Genomic DNA, 14,668 nt, shown 5'->3' with positions numbered 1-14,668 from the left:
GACAGGAGACAGGATGAGAGGGAATGGCCTCAAGCTCCACCAGGGGAGGTTCAGGCTGAACATTAGTAAAATATTTTTCACAGAAAGGGTCATTGGGCACTGGCAGAGGCTGCCCAGGGAGGAGGTTGTATCACCTTCCCTGGAGGGGCTTAAGGGACGGGTGGACGAGGTTCTGAGGGACATGGTTTAGTGATTGATGGGAATGGTTGGACTTGATGATCCAGTGGGTCTTTTCCAACCTGATGATTCTATGATTCCCCGTGCCATGCAGGGGCTCAGGGCTGTGTGAGACCGGAGCCTCTTCAGGCCCCAGGGCTGCTCCCGAGGGCTGTATTGGACACGGAGGCAGGTCTGGGTGGGCAGTGCCATTGGCTCCAGTGGACAGAGCGAACTTCAGCCTTAACGGAGACACCAGGAGCGCATCCTCCTGGCCCCACCAGCGCTGCCGCTCCCTTTCCCTCCTCACCCCACTGCAGCTTGGGCTCTGGTGCAGGAAGGAAACCACGGAGCGGGTTCCGATGCATGATTTTTATTGACTTTTAAAAAAAACCCAAAATTGTTTTAAGACAGTTGTGTGCAGAAGTACCCATGTACACAGAGGCTACGGGCAGAGCCGCCCGCCCGCTCCCAGCCCCAGGTCAGAGCACGCGTCTCTCCCAGCGGGGCGGGAGGCGATGGGTGCTGGATCAGGCACCGCGTGACGAAGCCGACCTCTGCGAGGAGGGCGAGCCTGGCCCCCTGCGCCCTGCCTGGAGCCCCTGCCTCCCTCTCCTCTCTGTACAGTCCAGTGGTGCTCGCCTCGTCTGCGGGGCCGGCGGCCGCTCTGCCAGACTAACAGAAGTGGTCGCGAGTCCTAGCGGGACAGCTTAAATAAAAAATAATAATAATAATAATAACAATTTTAAGAAAAGAAAAAGGGGTGGAGGGGAACAAACTTAACACAAAAATATACTACTGGGGCAGCCAGGCACCGCAAGCGCACCCTTTGCCGAATGCCACCACCGTGCTGCCGGGAGGTTTGGTACCCAGGTGGGGTACCCGGCATCTCCGCTCGCCTTGTGATTGTCTGGCCTGGAGATAGGAGCTGATCCAGCCTCGTCATGCTGGATTTAGCCTCCCCAGCCACTGTGGTGGCCTGGCTGCATCCCTATCTCCCCCAGCAGCACCTCCCAGCTAAGATCCAGCTCGGCGCGAGGAGGGAAGCGGCTACAACCACCAGATAGATTGGCCAAGCCCCGACCGCACAGCCCAGCAGAGCCGACAGGGGATGGTCAAGGCACTCATTGTTGCTTGTGGTTTTGTGGTTTGTAATTTTAGTTCCCCTAAAATAAACCATCCCAGGGAAGGTGGGGACTCGGGCTTGCTGCAACCTGCCTCCCCGTCCTGGGTTGGGAGCGGAGCTCGGGGCTGGCCGCGGCGGTTGCAGGTTGCGGGTGGGCTGCTCGCACCGAGGCAGCACCGCTTCGACCAAAACCCACCACGAAACTCAGGGGTTTAAAGCCCTGCAGACAGAAAAGATGCATTTCCCCAGCGCAGGGGATGCTCAGTGCCTGCTCCAGGTGACTCAAACCCTCATGTTTCACACTTGTGGAGAGAAACCTCAAAAACAAAAAAAAAAGAAGAAACCCTGAAAAACAACCAAACCGAAACAGAGAAAACAGGTAAGAGGCTGCTACAAAAAAAAAAAAAGCCAGATACAAAAGGGCAAAAAAAGGAATTCCAAGCCCCAAAACAACCCTGTGGTGATTGTTCCTCTAACGACTATTGCAACCAGGTGGTGTGGGCAGGGCTCCTGCCAGCCCGGCTCCAGCCCCGCAGCCTCTGCCCTGGCACCGCGGGGCTCTGCATCGGGCCGGGCACCCACCACCCTCACCAGGGCATCTTTCCCATGATTGCCTGTTTCTTGAGCTTTCCAGCATGTCCTAGAGAACCCCCCACCCGCCTGATTGACCCAGAGTGGTTTTAATTACACCTCTGGTGTAATTTCCTTCTGCGTTTCCCATCCCGTGCCCCAGGGAAACCCCGGGAGGGCACAGGCTGGTGTAAACCAAGCCCCACCCTCGCTAACGGAGCAAAGACTTTGGGATTTCAGCTTCTCGCCAGAGCTGTCTATTTATAGCAACACGAAAGCAAAAGCACGGTTCATTCACCCACTAAAGCTATCTCTAATCTGGTGGTTTTTCCCAGCCTGAAAGCGAAGGGAAATCTCATCTTCCCTCCCGCGAGGCCCAACCTGCTGCTGCATCCTGCATCCCTCGAGCATCCTGCATCCCTCGAACAACCTGCAAGCCCTCGCAGAGCCCAGTCAGGGGGACCAGGCTGCCGCTCTGCCAGGTTTCTTAGCTGCCTCTTCGCACCTGAAATCCATCCTACGCTTCCTCAGTCATTAGAGGAGCCGGGATGCCCGGCCCTGAAGCCAGGGTTGCTCTCCATCCCCCAGCTCGGCTGTGCCAGCAGCCACCAGCCCGCAGCCAAGCATCGGTGACGGCGGCTGCTGGCTCCCGGTGATGGATCCACGTGCTCACAACCACGCCGGGAAGCTTCCCCGGGGAAGGAGCGGCAGCGGCTGTGCCAGGTGGGTTTAAAAAAAAAACAACCCAAAAAACCCAAAATCCAAACAAAGGAAGAAAGCAGCAGCTGGTTCCACTGGTGAGGCTGCTCGGCCACCGTGTCTCCCAGGGCTCGCGTGCTCCCCAAAGTCTTCGGTGGGGTGGGGGGTGTCTTGTTTTAAAAAGAGCAGCATTTGGTTTGACTGTAAAGAGATGCGAGGCGGCCGCTGCCACCCGGTCAGTCGCTGATTGTGTTTACAAATCCTTCCTCGCTGGGTTCCTTATAATAATAATAATAATAATTAAAAAAAAAAAAAAAGCAAAAAGTCTCCTTTAGCTCTGAACCTGATTGGCTGCTGGAGGCACCAAATATCAGCGGGGCGGCTCTGCCGGCGGCACGGAGCCACCGAGCCCACCCAGTGCTCATCGCCCAAGGCTGCCGGGGAGACCCTCTGCCCCGTGGGCAGCCTGGACGTGGCTGGAGCAGGGGAGGTGGAGGAGGCGCAGCTCTCAGTTCCCCCGGTAAACCTCGATCTTGCTGGTTTTGGCCAGCATGTCGATGATGTGCGCCTCGAAGTCGGCGTCGTGCACCCCCGTCTTCCTGAACTCGCCGGCGTAGCGGTTGTTCTCCCAGTAGTGGTGCCAGTTCCCGCGGCTGTCGGCGCCGAACCCGAAGACGTTCACCTGCAGAGCCGAGCACGGGGGTGAGTCAGCCCTAACCCCTCTCAGCTGAGAACCCACCGTGTTAAAAAAAACACGCATCCCTCTTCACAGCCTCCCCACAGCTCGAGGGTGCCCATCACCCTGGCCTTAGGCAACCAGCGCAAGTGAAACTGCTGCAGTTGGACCCAAAGCAGAAACCTCCTCCCTCCTTAACCCTGTGAGGTCCAGGAATCCTGTGTTCAGTTCTGGGCCCCTCACCACCAGAAGGATGTTGAGGCTCTGGAGCGAGTCCAGAGAAGAGCAACAAAGCTGGTGAGGGGGCTGGAGAACAGGCCTTATGAGGAACGGCTGAGAGAGCTGGGGGTGTTTAGCCTGGAGAAGAGGAGGCTGAGGGGAGACCTCATTGCTCTCTCCAACTACCTGAAAGGAGGTTGTGGAGAGGAGGGAGCTGGGCTCTTCTCCCAAGGGACAGGGGACAGGACGAGAGGGAATGGCCTCAAGCTCCACCAGGGGAGGTTCAGGCTGAACATTAGGAAAATATTTTTCACAGAAAGGGTCACTGGGCACTGGCAGAGGCTGCGCAGGGAGGTGGTTGAGTCACCTTCCCTGGAGGTCTTTAAGGGACAGGTGGATGAGGTGCTGAGGGACATGGTTTAGTGGTTGATGGGAATGGTTGGACTCGATGATCCGGTGGGTCTTTTCCAACCTGGTGATTCTATGATTCTATGATCCCAGCAAACCCACCTCCGAGCCCAGAGGAAGGACCCCGAGGAGCCACCACCCACCTCGTCGCAGACGTGGAGGGCGAAGAAGAGCACCAGCATGCCGGTGGAGGGGTAGCGCCCGTGGTGCTCCGTCCAGCGGTCGTGGATGTACTTGAAGAAGGCAGGATTGTAAATCTGCACCTGGGAGGACGGGCTGGGGTTAGCACCAGCGTCCCAGCCTCGCTTCCTTCAGCATCAGCAACCCAGGAAGGAGCCCCAAGATGTGCACGGGGACCCCAGGGGAAGATGAGGCGACTTTGGCCAAACAGGTACTTGTTAGGATGAGCCTCCCTTACCTTTTCTTTGTCCACCCGCAGAAAAGGCTTCACAGGCGCGTATGTGCTGGGAAAAAAAAAGGAGAGGCAAGTGAGCTCCTGGTGGTCCCGTGCCCCCCAGCCCAAGCTGCCAGGGGAACTGGTGCCGGGAGATAATCTGGGAGGGAGAAAACGATGAATCCCCGTGGCTCCCAAAAGAGCTACCCCCGCGGCATTCCTTTGATAGGAATGGTTGGACTCAATGATCCGGTGGGTCTCTTCCAACCTGGTGATTCTACGATTCTATGGTGCTGTCGGTGCCTGCTGGGTACTTACAACCTGATCTGGCCAGTAGAGAGAGCGCTGGCGATCCAGAGCAGGTCCAGGGTTTTGAAGGGCACCAGCACGAAGCTGACGTTGGCGGGCAGGTTCTTGGCACTCTCCGGGTACATGAAGTGGTGCGTGGTCCGACCGCCCACGTCACCCTCGAAACCCACCGTGGGGGCCTGGTTCATCCTGGGGAGAAAGAGTGAAGAAGGTGGCACCCTGGCAGATGAGGCGGGTGTCCCTCGCTGCCGGAGGCTGCTGAGGAGCCGTTTCCCAGGCTGCTGGGATGAGCTGAGGGTCCCTCCAAGCCAGCCCAGGGTGGCAGCGGGGCAGGACCTGCAGCCCGTGGGACCCACGATGCTCCCTGCCCGAGCAGCTGTGCCGTACGGCACAGGGCCAGCCCCCGGCAGTGCTCCCCGTCCCTCACCGCATGATGAAGTCGTGCCCATCGATCTCCGGCCCGTAGCCGGAGCCACGCAGGTTGCCTGAGTTGCCAACCACGGCACAGCGGCGGCAGCGGTGCGGGTCACGGGAGCGGTACGGATCCTCGCCCGGCACGATCTGGAAGAGCTTGCTTAGGACCTCGCGGGTGCTGTGGGACTTGAACTGGGGTTGCAGCATCTGCGAGGGTGAAAGGAAAGAGTTCGGGGGCATCAGCCAGCGGCCCCCTCCTCGCCCGCGGAGGAGAAAGCTGCTCCCACGTCAGAGCGGGCAGCCGGGGGACCCGTCCCCTCGCTCACCATCCACCACCGCTGGACGTCGGGGGGCAGGTCCATGTTTTCCTTGGTCCACACCGGGGAGACGGCTCCGTCGTAGCGCCCGTCAAACCAGTCGGCAGCCCCGGCATCGCCGGCCGGGCAGCGCGGGCAGGCGCAGCCACGGGGATAGGGCCCTGCCTTGCTGAGCCGCTGCGCGCCGGCGTAGCCGGGCACCAGCTTCACCCGGTGGATGCCGCCCAGCCCGCCGGGGTCCAGGTAGGCGATGCTGTGGTGGGAGTAGGTGAAGAGGAGGGACATGACGAAGACGAGCAGGAAGGCCGTCGAAAGGAAGCAGAAGCGCAACGAGCACTTCATGGTCGGCGGGCGGCTGAGCCGGAGAGGGCGCCCGCTCCGGCATAGGGCTCGGGCATAGGGCGCGGGATGGCGTCAGCCGGCCAGCAAGCCTCCCTGCGGGACCAAAAGAGCTTTAAATCAGCACCGCTGCGGCGTGGGAGATGAAGAGCTTCCCTGTGAGCTGCCACGCTGGCCTCCTACCTGCCGGGCTGCAGCTTTCCATCCGCGTGCTCCGGCCGTGGCGAGGGCCCCCGCTGGCTCCGTGTCCCGGGCAGGGAGCATCTGCCACCGGGCGCAGCGGCGCGGGGGTCTGGCACAGCTCGGCACACCAGCCTCAGCCCCGCGCCTCGGCGGCTCCTCCAGGTCCTGGCCCCAGCTGGTTCTTGGCTGCGCTGGTCCTCATCGTCCCCAGGCTCTAGCTGATCCGCTGGCTCGCTGCCCTGCGCCTCGGGAACGTGGCCATGACGATAGCGGCCTGGAGCAGGAAGGAGGGGATGGTGAGTTAAGGGACCACGAGGGAACTGCACCAAGCAGGAGGAGAGTGCTGGGGGGCACAGAGTTTGTTTATTCCACATTAAGTCTCACGAAATGACATCCAGCCCGTCCCCAGCATAGGACCGTGAGGGATGAGAAGCCCTCGAAGGGCATAAGCAGGCACGGGATGTGAAGAGAGCCGAGATGCTGGCGTTGCCCGTCCGTGCTGGCTTCAATCTGAGGGGGGTCCCAGGCTCTGCCCTCCCTATCTCTGCCAGACAAAGGTTTAACCACGAACTCGCCTCTGGAGCCGAACAAGAGGCTCCTTTCCGTTGGCTCAATGCTTCTTCTCTATGGAGCCACAAGCAGCCCCTCCACAACCCTCTTTGCCGGCTGCCGCTGCCACCAGGGCAGCCGGGAAGCAGCCGTTTCACAGCCCGACGGGCACCCTGGGCAGCTGTCGCCCCTCCGCGAGGCACCGTCCCTCGGGGAAGGTCACCCGCTTGCTCGTGATCCCGGCGGGTAAAAATAGCCGGGGCAGAGGTGCCGGCGCCTGCGCCCGGGGAGGGACGGGAGGAGCAGCCAAGCTCCCTGAGCCAGGGGGACAAAGCCAGAACCCCCCACCTCCTCAGCCAAAAACCCAAAAGGCTGCAAATCCCCTTTTAAATCCCCTTTTAAATCCCCTTTTAACCCAGCTGCTGAGCTGGGGCAGGATCCCTCTGGTGCGTTTTTGGAGAAGGGGATGCCAGGGCAGGATCCCCAAGGGCCAAACCCTGCAGCAGCATCGCCTCCCCGGCTCAGCCCTGGCCCCAATTAGGCCGGCAGCGCTAATTAGGAGCTGGCAGCCACCAGGACGCCTCTTACCCACAAAAACACGACCTCCGGCAGGCGCTGGCTTCCTTACCAGGGATGGAGATTGCCCAGCTCCCAAAAAAAAGCTCCTTGCCACGATGGGAGAGACCCCTAAGCTTGGAGCAAAAACCCTCCCCAGCCCATCTGGCTCCTGCCCAAACCATTAACCCACTGTCAAATATTTCTCCGAGCAGCGACAGGCTTTAAAGGAAGAGCCAGAAACCGGTTGCACGTCCCAGGAACAATTGTTTAAGACTTTTTACGGGCTCAGGGAGGGTTTATTGTGCCTACGCGGCACAAGCGTGGCCAGCGAGTGACTGCTCTGAGTTTCTTGGGTCGCTGCCAGCGGAAAAAGCAGGGGTGGGTAAAGGGAGGGTTTGCATCTCAGGGAATTTGGGATCAAGCCAGTAAAAGGCTATAAACCCCACCCCTCCCGGATGCACAAGGCTGGAAGATTTTGGAGGTAAAAAGCGACTCCGGGCTCTTTTTAGCTGCGATGTGGTGGGGACACCAACTAGGATGGGTTGATCCCCCTTCCCCTGCTCCTGCCACTCTCTGCCCCGCGGGGCTTTTTAAAAGCAAGAGGAAATCAACTACCACAGGCTGGTGGTATTTTTGTCTCCAGTGAAAGGGGGAAAATCCCGTTGCCAGCTCCCCAGCCCAGCCCGGCAGCTGGAGCGTGTTTTATGTGGCCCCATCCCGGGGGTTCCTAGAGCTGCCCCCAACCACAGGCAAGGGAAAAACATTCTCCAGGCCAGCTCATGTGTGTTAAAGCATCTTTAAAAGTGGCTTATTTGAGTCATCACTTTCCGAGCAAGGGCAGGCGGTTATTTCCATCCGCACAGGTCCTTACAGATCTCAGCATCCATAACATCCCAGCATTAACCATCCCTTGCCTGCCAGCTCCCAAAGTCAAACCCAACCTGCCTCCCCCAGATAAAACCCCAGCTGGCCGGGGGCATTGCGAGGGCTCTTTGCACCAGGTTTTGGTGTTTTCTTCTTAAAGTAACTGGGGATTTGGGGATTTCTTCTTTAATGAGTGAGCCCAGCAACACAGCGACACCATTAAATACACTCCAGTTCCCCAAATCATCCCCTGGTCTCCTTAATCGCCTCCTGCAGACCATGCGCTCATCGAACATGAGTTTCTTTTTGCTTGCAAGAGCTAACGAAGCGAGGCTATTAAAAGGTCCCAGCAAATCTCTCCACCGCTTTTACAGCTGAGTGATTTTTCCAATCATATAATCTTTCATTTCGGGATGAACGCAGGAGCGATGCGACCGACAGCCCCAGGGCCTGGAGGACGCCTTCCCCTTCCCCATTGGCTGTAACGCCACCGAGCGCAGCCCCGCTTGGCTTTTTTAGGTCTCGTCGGCTTTGTTTGCTTGGTTCTAGGATACCCTGAGGTTTTGGGCACCGATTTCCTTGCTGGTAAATGATGAGGTGGGTGAAGGAAGGAGCATTCCCAGGAGCTGGGATGCCACCCCTCTTGAGGCGGGGAGAGAAGGGGAGCAGAGACAGCGCTGCCTGTGCCAGCTGCTGCTCCTCCTGGGAATGCTGAGGGTGAAGATTCCCCCAGGAATGCACCTGTGGGTGTCCAGGTGCCACCTGTGCCCTGGGACATCCCCTCTAACCTTTCGTAGGTGGAGGAGCAGGAAGCACACAGGGACCTTCCGCATTCCAGACCGGCATCCCTCCTACTGTCACGGGTGGAAAAAATGAGATTTTTAGGTTTGGTTGGTTTTTTTCCAACAGGGAAGGGAGTGGATGCAAGTTGAGTCTTCTCCCAGCTCCTTCAGCCTCAGGCAGAAAGACACGTTGTGCGTCCATTTGCCTTCCCCAGTGGTTCCAGGCCTGGCTTTAGCAAGGGGATTATAGAATTTCCCCCCACATCACTCCAATTTGCTTTTTGCTGTGGCCTGAGTGGCTGCCTGAGGCTGCAGCCCTCGGGGTGGAGGAGCTCGCCTGCGCCGTGGCCATCAGCTCTCGTTAGCTCCGCGCTAATGGCACGCGGGCATCTCCCGCGGGCACCACGGCCGGGGACATCGCTCCCATCCCTCTGCATTACTTGATTTCCAAAGCCAAAGCAAGATCCAGTGAGGAAAGGGTGCTTAATTAAATAGGTTCTTTCCTGCGCCACTCAGCCAGAGGGATCAGATTTTCCTCTTGATTGTTGGTTTTTTTGCTTTCCCTGGAAGCTGGATGCTCCAAATCCAGTGTTGCTAAAGGATATTTCTCCCTGTCGTTAAGCAATGCCACGAAGGATTGATGGCTGGTGGTAGCTGAGCACCAGGTATTAAGAGGAGAAGGCAATTTCATGGGTTAAGCCATCGCCACACCCCGTCAGCAGCGAGGACCTGGTAACTTATTCTTCATCCTTTTAATTAATCATATACTCTTATCAGCCAGCTCAATCAGCTAATGGAGCCAAGTTAATTGGGTTTTCCGTGCTTTAAACCCTCCTCTCACCCAGCAGTTTCAGCGTTTCCTCATGCCTGGCATCTGGAGGGGTTATTTCGGGCTGATCCCTCGGTGCTGGGATGGGGCCAGGAAAAAGCACAGGAGGCGAAATCCCCAGTGTGGCACTGGGATGGGCTCCAGCCATGGCCAAGGCCGTTTCCTTTGGGATTTGGCAGCTCAGGAGAGGTCCCAGCAGTGGGAAAAGCTCAGAAAGGGATGCTCCTAACCTTGCCAGCGGATGGGACTTGCAGGGACCAGTCCGGTAGCGTCCTAAGCCCCTCTGCTCGACCGCAGCTCTGTGGGGGCCCTAGGGGCACTCGCTCCAGCCCACGTTCACGGGGTGATGCTGGCTGGGGGGGCTCTGGCCGTGCAGCCCATCTGGCAGCCCTCCCTCTGCTGAAAACACACACTGGCAGAGGCAGCCGGCGGCCCCCACAGCTCACACGCACGCATGGGCTCATCGGGACCATGAGCCGCGTGTGCCAGCCCCTGCAGCTGATGGCCCCGTCCCCCAGAAGGGACACCCCTCAGCCATCTGCCAGCATCCTCCTCTCCGAGGCAGAACGAGTGAGGAGGGAAGGGGGACTTGCTGCTCAGCCTGGTTCAGCAGGGACACTCCTGCCCCTGCCAGCCCCCGGTGCCCAGAACCGCAGGGCAGACCCAGTCCTGCTACCCTGAGCTCCCAGGTGGGCACCACAGAGCCTCCAGGTTGCACCAACTGCCCAGCGGCTGAGAACCACCGAGCTGGGCACCAGGAACCTACCAGCTTGGGTAGCACCAGGTCATAGAATCATAGAATAACCAGGTTGGAAAGGACCCACCGGATCATCAAGTCCAACCATTCCCACTAATCACTAAACCATGTCCCTCAGCACTTCATCCACCTGTCCCTTAAACCCCTCCAGGGAAGGGGACTCAACCCCCTCCCTGGGCAGCCTCTGCCAGGGCCCAATGACCCTTTCCGTGAAATAGTTTTTACTGATGTCCAGCCTGAACCTCCCCTGGCGGAGCTTGAGGCCATTCCCCCTCGTCCTGTCCCCTGTCACTTGGGAGAAGAGCCCAGCTCCCTCCTCTCCACAACCTCCTTTCAGGTAGTTGTAGAGAGCAATGAGGTCTCCCCTCAGCCTCCTCTTCTCCAGGCTAAACACCCCCAGCTCTCTCAGACGCTCCTCTTGTTCTCCAGCCCCTTCACTAGCTTCGTTGCTCTTCTCTGGACTCGCTCCAGAGCCTCAACATCCTTCTTGTGGTGAGGGGCCCAGAACTGAACACAGGATTCGAGGAGCGGTCTCACCAGTGCCGAGTACAGAGGGAGAAGAACCTCCCTGGACCTGCTGGCCACGCCGTTTCTGATCCAAGCCAAGATGCCCTTGGCCTTCTTGGCCCCCTAGGCCACTGCTGGCTCATGTTCAGTCGCTGTCAACCAACACCCCCAGGTCCCTCTCCTCCAGGCAGTTTCCAGCCAGACTTCTCCTAGTCTGTAGCTGCTCAGGGTTGTTTTGCCCCAAGTGCAGGACCCGGCATTTGGCCTTGTTAAACCTCATCCCATTGGTCTCAGCCCAGCGGTCCAGCCTGTTCAGATCCCTTTGGAGCCTCCCTGCCCTCCAGCAGATCCACGCTTCCACCCAGCTTAGTGTGCACTAAGGGTGCACTCGATGCCTTCATTCAGGTCATTGATAAAGACATTGAACAGGGCTGGACCCAGCGCTGAGCCCTGGGGACACCACTTGGAACTGGCCTCCATGTACCACCAGATCAGCTGCCACCAGGTCAGGTACCACCGAGCCAGTAGGTTATGTACCACCAGGAACCACCACAGCAGCAACCGCTGAAGTGGCAGCTCAGATACCACCAGGTCAGGTACCACCAAGCCACCAGCTCGCGTACCACCACATCAGGTACATCTGGGTCAGGTACCACCAAGTTGGGTCCCGATGAGGACCAAGTGGAGCCGAGGAGCGCTCACCACCCTTCACTGCCTCCTCCTCTCGCCTGTCCTCCCCACAGCTCCTGGTGCAAAGCCACCGGGCGCCACAGGGAGCCAACTGCCTGCTGCTGGCCACGTTTCCATCTTGTGGGGTCTGCCTAGTCCATGTCCGCCTCCCCACCTGCCACAGCAGGGCTGCAGCCCACGGTCAGCCCCAAACTGACCTCCCTCCATCCTCAGCCACCTCAAAGATGCAGCCACAGTGGGTGCACGCGTGGTCCCTGGCAAGGGCAGGGTCCTTGCTCACTCACCATCACCCAGCGAGCTGCTCCCCTTCCTCCACCACAGCTCATTTTATGCTCGATGCCTCACAGGGAAAATATGTGCAGGAGTACCGGATGGGTGGACTCCGTGCCAGGAGGCGCCGCTGGCCATGGCCTTTGCCCGGGGAAGGCAAGCAGGACCCCCCTGTACCTCACCATCCCCCTCTCCAGGGCTTGGCAGCACCAAGGACAAGAGGTGGTGGAAACCCAAAGGCTTTCGAGGCTGACGGCTCCCCTGGGACAGCCCCGACAAGGAACTGCAAACTCGGTGCATGCTGCTGGGCAGCCCCATGTTGGAGTTTGTTCCGCTTGCAGGCAGTGCTGAGGCCACTGAGCTCGTAAGGAAAATTGTACCTATGAAATTTGATAGCAGGGATGTTATAAAAGGCATCCCCAGCGGAAGCCCGTCGATCCCAGCACAGCCCGGTGACTGCCGAGGACTCCCATTAAATATAAAATTAGAGCAGCTCCACTGGCGAGGGAACCTGACTTCTCTCTGCTGGCTGATGCTCTGCTCGATCGCTCAGGGAGAAGGGGGAGCATTTGCATTTTTCTAATTAGCCCAATTACTGTTGCAGATCAAAAGTCCCTTGCTGGGGACACGGTGGCACCCGGACCAAAGCGACTGCAGCTTGCTCTGGTTTCCCAAGAGCGACTGCTGCGCGGGTTAGTTTAGAGCCTCGGCACTGAAATATTCATCTAGTAAGAAAATAAAGATCCATATTGCACGCGTGCACATATATAAAAATTAATTGGGTTTCACTGGCACAGGCTGCTCCGGGAAGTGGTTGAGTCCCCTTCCCTGGAGGGGTTTAAGGGACGGGTGGACGAGGTGCTGAGGGACATGGTTTAGTGTTTGATAGGAATGGTTGGACTCGATGATCTGGTGGGTCGTTTCCAACCTGGTGATTCTATGATTCTATACATTCACCATTCATCCATGGGTAGGTTTGGAGGTATCTCTGGGAACTTTGCCGTGGAGCTGGGGCCCAAATCTCTTGCAGTCTCCAAAAAAAAAAGCTTTTGGGAGATGCCGCTGGCACAGAGCGCTGCAAAGCCAAGAGAAGCCAATGCAAAGGCTGGCAAGGCAGGGCGAGGAGGTTCCCAGCTTCTCCTGCCACATCCCAAGCCTTCGGGACTGTCGGGCTCCAATAAATCACAGCTCGAAGAGAAGCACCAAAGCCGGCCGAACCGCTGAAGAGCAATTAGCAGCTTGCGCTCTCGCAAGAATTAAATGCAAGTGGAGGAGAGGAAAGCCACCAAGCTGCCAGCTCCCTGGAACGGGCCAAGCCAGGCGGTATCCAGCGGGGAAACCATCGCACCCTTGGTGCCACCGGAGCCTTTTGCCGAACAGTGGCAGTTTGGAGCTTGTTTGGGCATGAAAATTCAAGCCCAAGTAGGTTCCCTGGGCGCGCGGCTGCCGGGGCTCTCCCAGGCTGCTCCCGCTGCCAGCCTCCTGCGCCGGCCAAGCGTGGGCGAGCGAGCAGAGCGCGTCTGTGCCGTTCCCGAGAAACCGCCATGAGCTCCTCGGAGGAGAGCGAAACGCTTTGGACAGGCAGCTGCCGCACGCAACCGGCAGCGAGGCTGCTGCTACGGCTGCCAGATGGGCACAGACAGACAGACAGACAGAGAGACAGACGGACGGGCGCGTGCACGCGGCCGGGAGGGGGGCACCGGCAGCACAAGGCAGCCCGAGCTTCGCCGCTGCGGATGCGACATCTGGCTCTGATAAAAAAAAAAAAAAAAAAAGGGGAAGGAAAAGGAAAACCAAGCCCAAAGCGCTGAGCAACTTCCCGTCCCCGCTCGCCGCCCCAGCCGGGGAGCAGGCAGCCCTGCTCGTGGGGGCAGCGCTGGGTACAGGGGGGATAACAGGGGGCAAAATCACCTCCGCCAGCTCCAAGCTCACCCGTTTTCCTGAAGGGAAGCGCAGCAACTTTTGGGGATTTGGTGTTGTCTGGTTTCACCCAGCCATGTTTTCTGTTCTCTCGCAGCAGCAGGGGTTGGGGCCCTTCCTCTGGTTTGAGCTTGCCTGCCGCCGGAGCACCGTCCTCCCCCTCAAAAATCCTCCTGCTCGGATGGGGGAACGATTGGAAGCTCTGCAGTAATCGCTCTGGCTCCGCAGCTGGGGCTCAAGCAAATCCTCGCCTTCCTCTTGGCAGCACCCAAGCCCCAGTGCGCGTGGGGACCCTGCACATCACCAGGCTCTAAAAACTGAGCTCCAGCACCAACCCTGCTCCAGCAGCCGTGCCCTGGTCAGGGAAAGATGCCACGATGCCAGGCAGGCACACACCCCAGCGGGTGAGACACCGACTGTACCCAGCGCCCGCGCTGCCACCCGGCACGCAGACGCCAGCAAGGGACGGTTCTCTGCTTGGTGTCACAGTTTCCTACCTTGTCCCCAGGGATGCTCGCGCTGTGTTTGTGAAACCCTGGCTGCCACTGCTGAACCAAGGGGTGCCCCGCGTCGTGCAGCCCTGTGTCACACGGCTGACAGGGGTGTCACACGCCTCGGTGCCAGCACCCGGTGCCAGCGCATCCTCCAGGGACCAGAACACACGGACCGTGGGCAGGATCAGTGCCAGCGCGTCCTCCCGGGGCCAGCACCCCAGGACTGAATCCAGCACAGCGAGGCTGCACGCTCCCTAGGGCCAGCACCTGCGGCCAGTACATACCCTCTGGGGGCTAGTGCATCCTCACTGGCCAGCACCCAGGGCTAGCACATAGCCTCCCAAGGCCAGCACCCAGGACCAGCACATCCTCTCGGGGCTAGCATGTCCTCCCAGGACCAGTGCACATCCTCCTGGGGCCAGCACCAAGTGCCACCACATCCTCCCGGGGCTAGCACATGGGGCAAGTGCATCCTCCTGGGGCTAGCACATACCCCCCAAGACCAGCACATCCTCCCAGGACCATCACATCCTCCTGGGACCAGCACCAAGGACCAGCGCATCCTCCCAGAATCAGCACCCAGGTCCAGCACCCAGGACCCATCCACTCAGGACCAGCACATCCTCCCAGGACCAACA

The 14,668-nt window shown here is 59.0% G+C and overlaps 1 protein-coding gene across 1 annotated transcript; it reads right to left on the bottom strand.

Annotated features, from left to right (window-relative positions):
• Window positions 1–513: 513 nt before the first annotated feature.
• ST3GAL2 (ST3 beta-galactoside alpha-2,3-sialyltransferase 2) lies at window positions 514–6,084 on the bottom strand. Its single transcript, XM_069868712.1, has 7 exons — window positions 5,811–6,084; window positions 5,298–5,723; window positions 4,985–5,178; window positions 4,567–4,746; window positions 4,273–4,318; window positions 3,998–4,117; window positions 514–3,233 (listed from the first exon to the last, which is right to left on the bottom strand). Exons 2-7 carry the CDS (start codon window positions 5,628–5,630, stop codon window positions 3,060–3,062), a joined length of 1,047 nt encoding a protein of 348 aa, XP_069724813.1. The 5' UTR covers window positions 5,631–5,723; window positions 5,811–6,084; the 3' UTR covers window positions 514–3,059.
• Between the last annotated feature and the right edge of the window lie 8,584 nt (window positions 6,085–14,668).

The sequence above is a fragment of the Phaenicophaeus curvirostris genome, chromosome 14 (assembly GCF_032191515.1).
Source record: "Phaenicophaeus curvirostris isolate KB17595 chromosome 14, BPBGC_Pcur_1.0, whole genome shotgun sequence".
NCBI classification, from domain to species: Eukaryota; Metazoa; Chordata; class Aves; order Cuculiformes; family Cuculidae; genus Phaenicophaeus; species Phaenicophaeus curvirostris.
The sequence above is the reverse complement of the archived record's forward strand: the minus strand, read 5'-3'. Positions and strand labels throughout refer to the sequence as shown.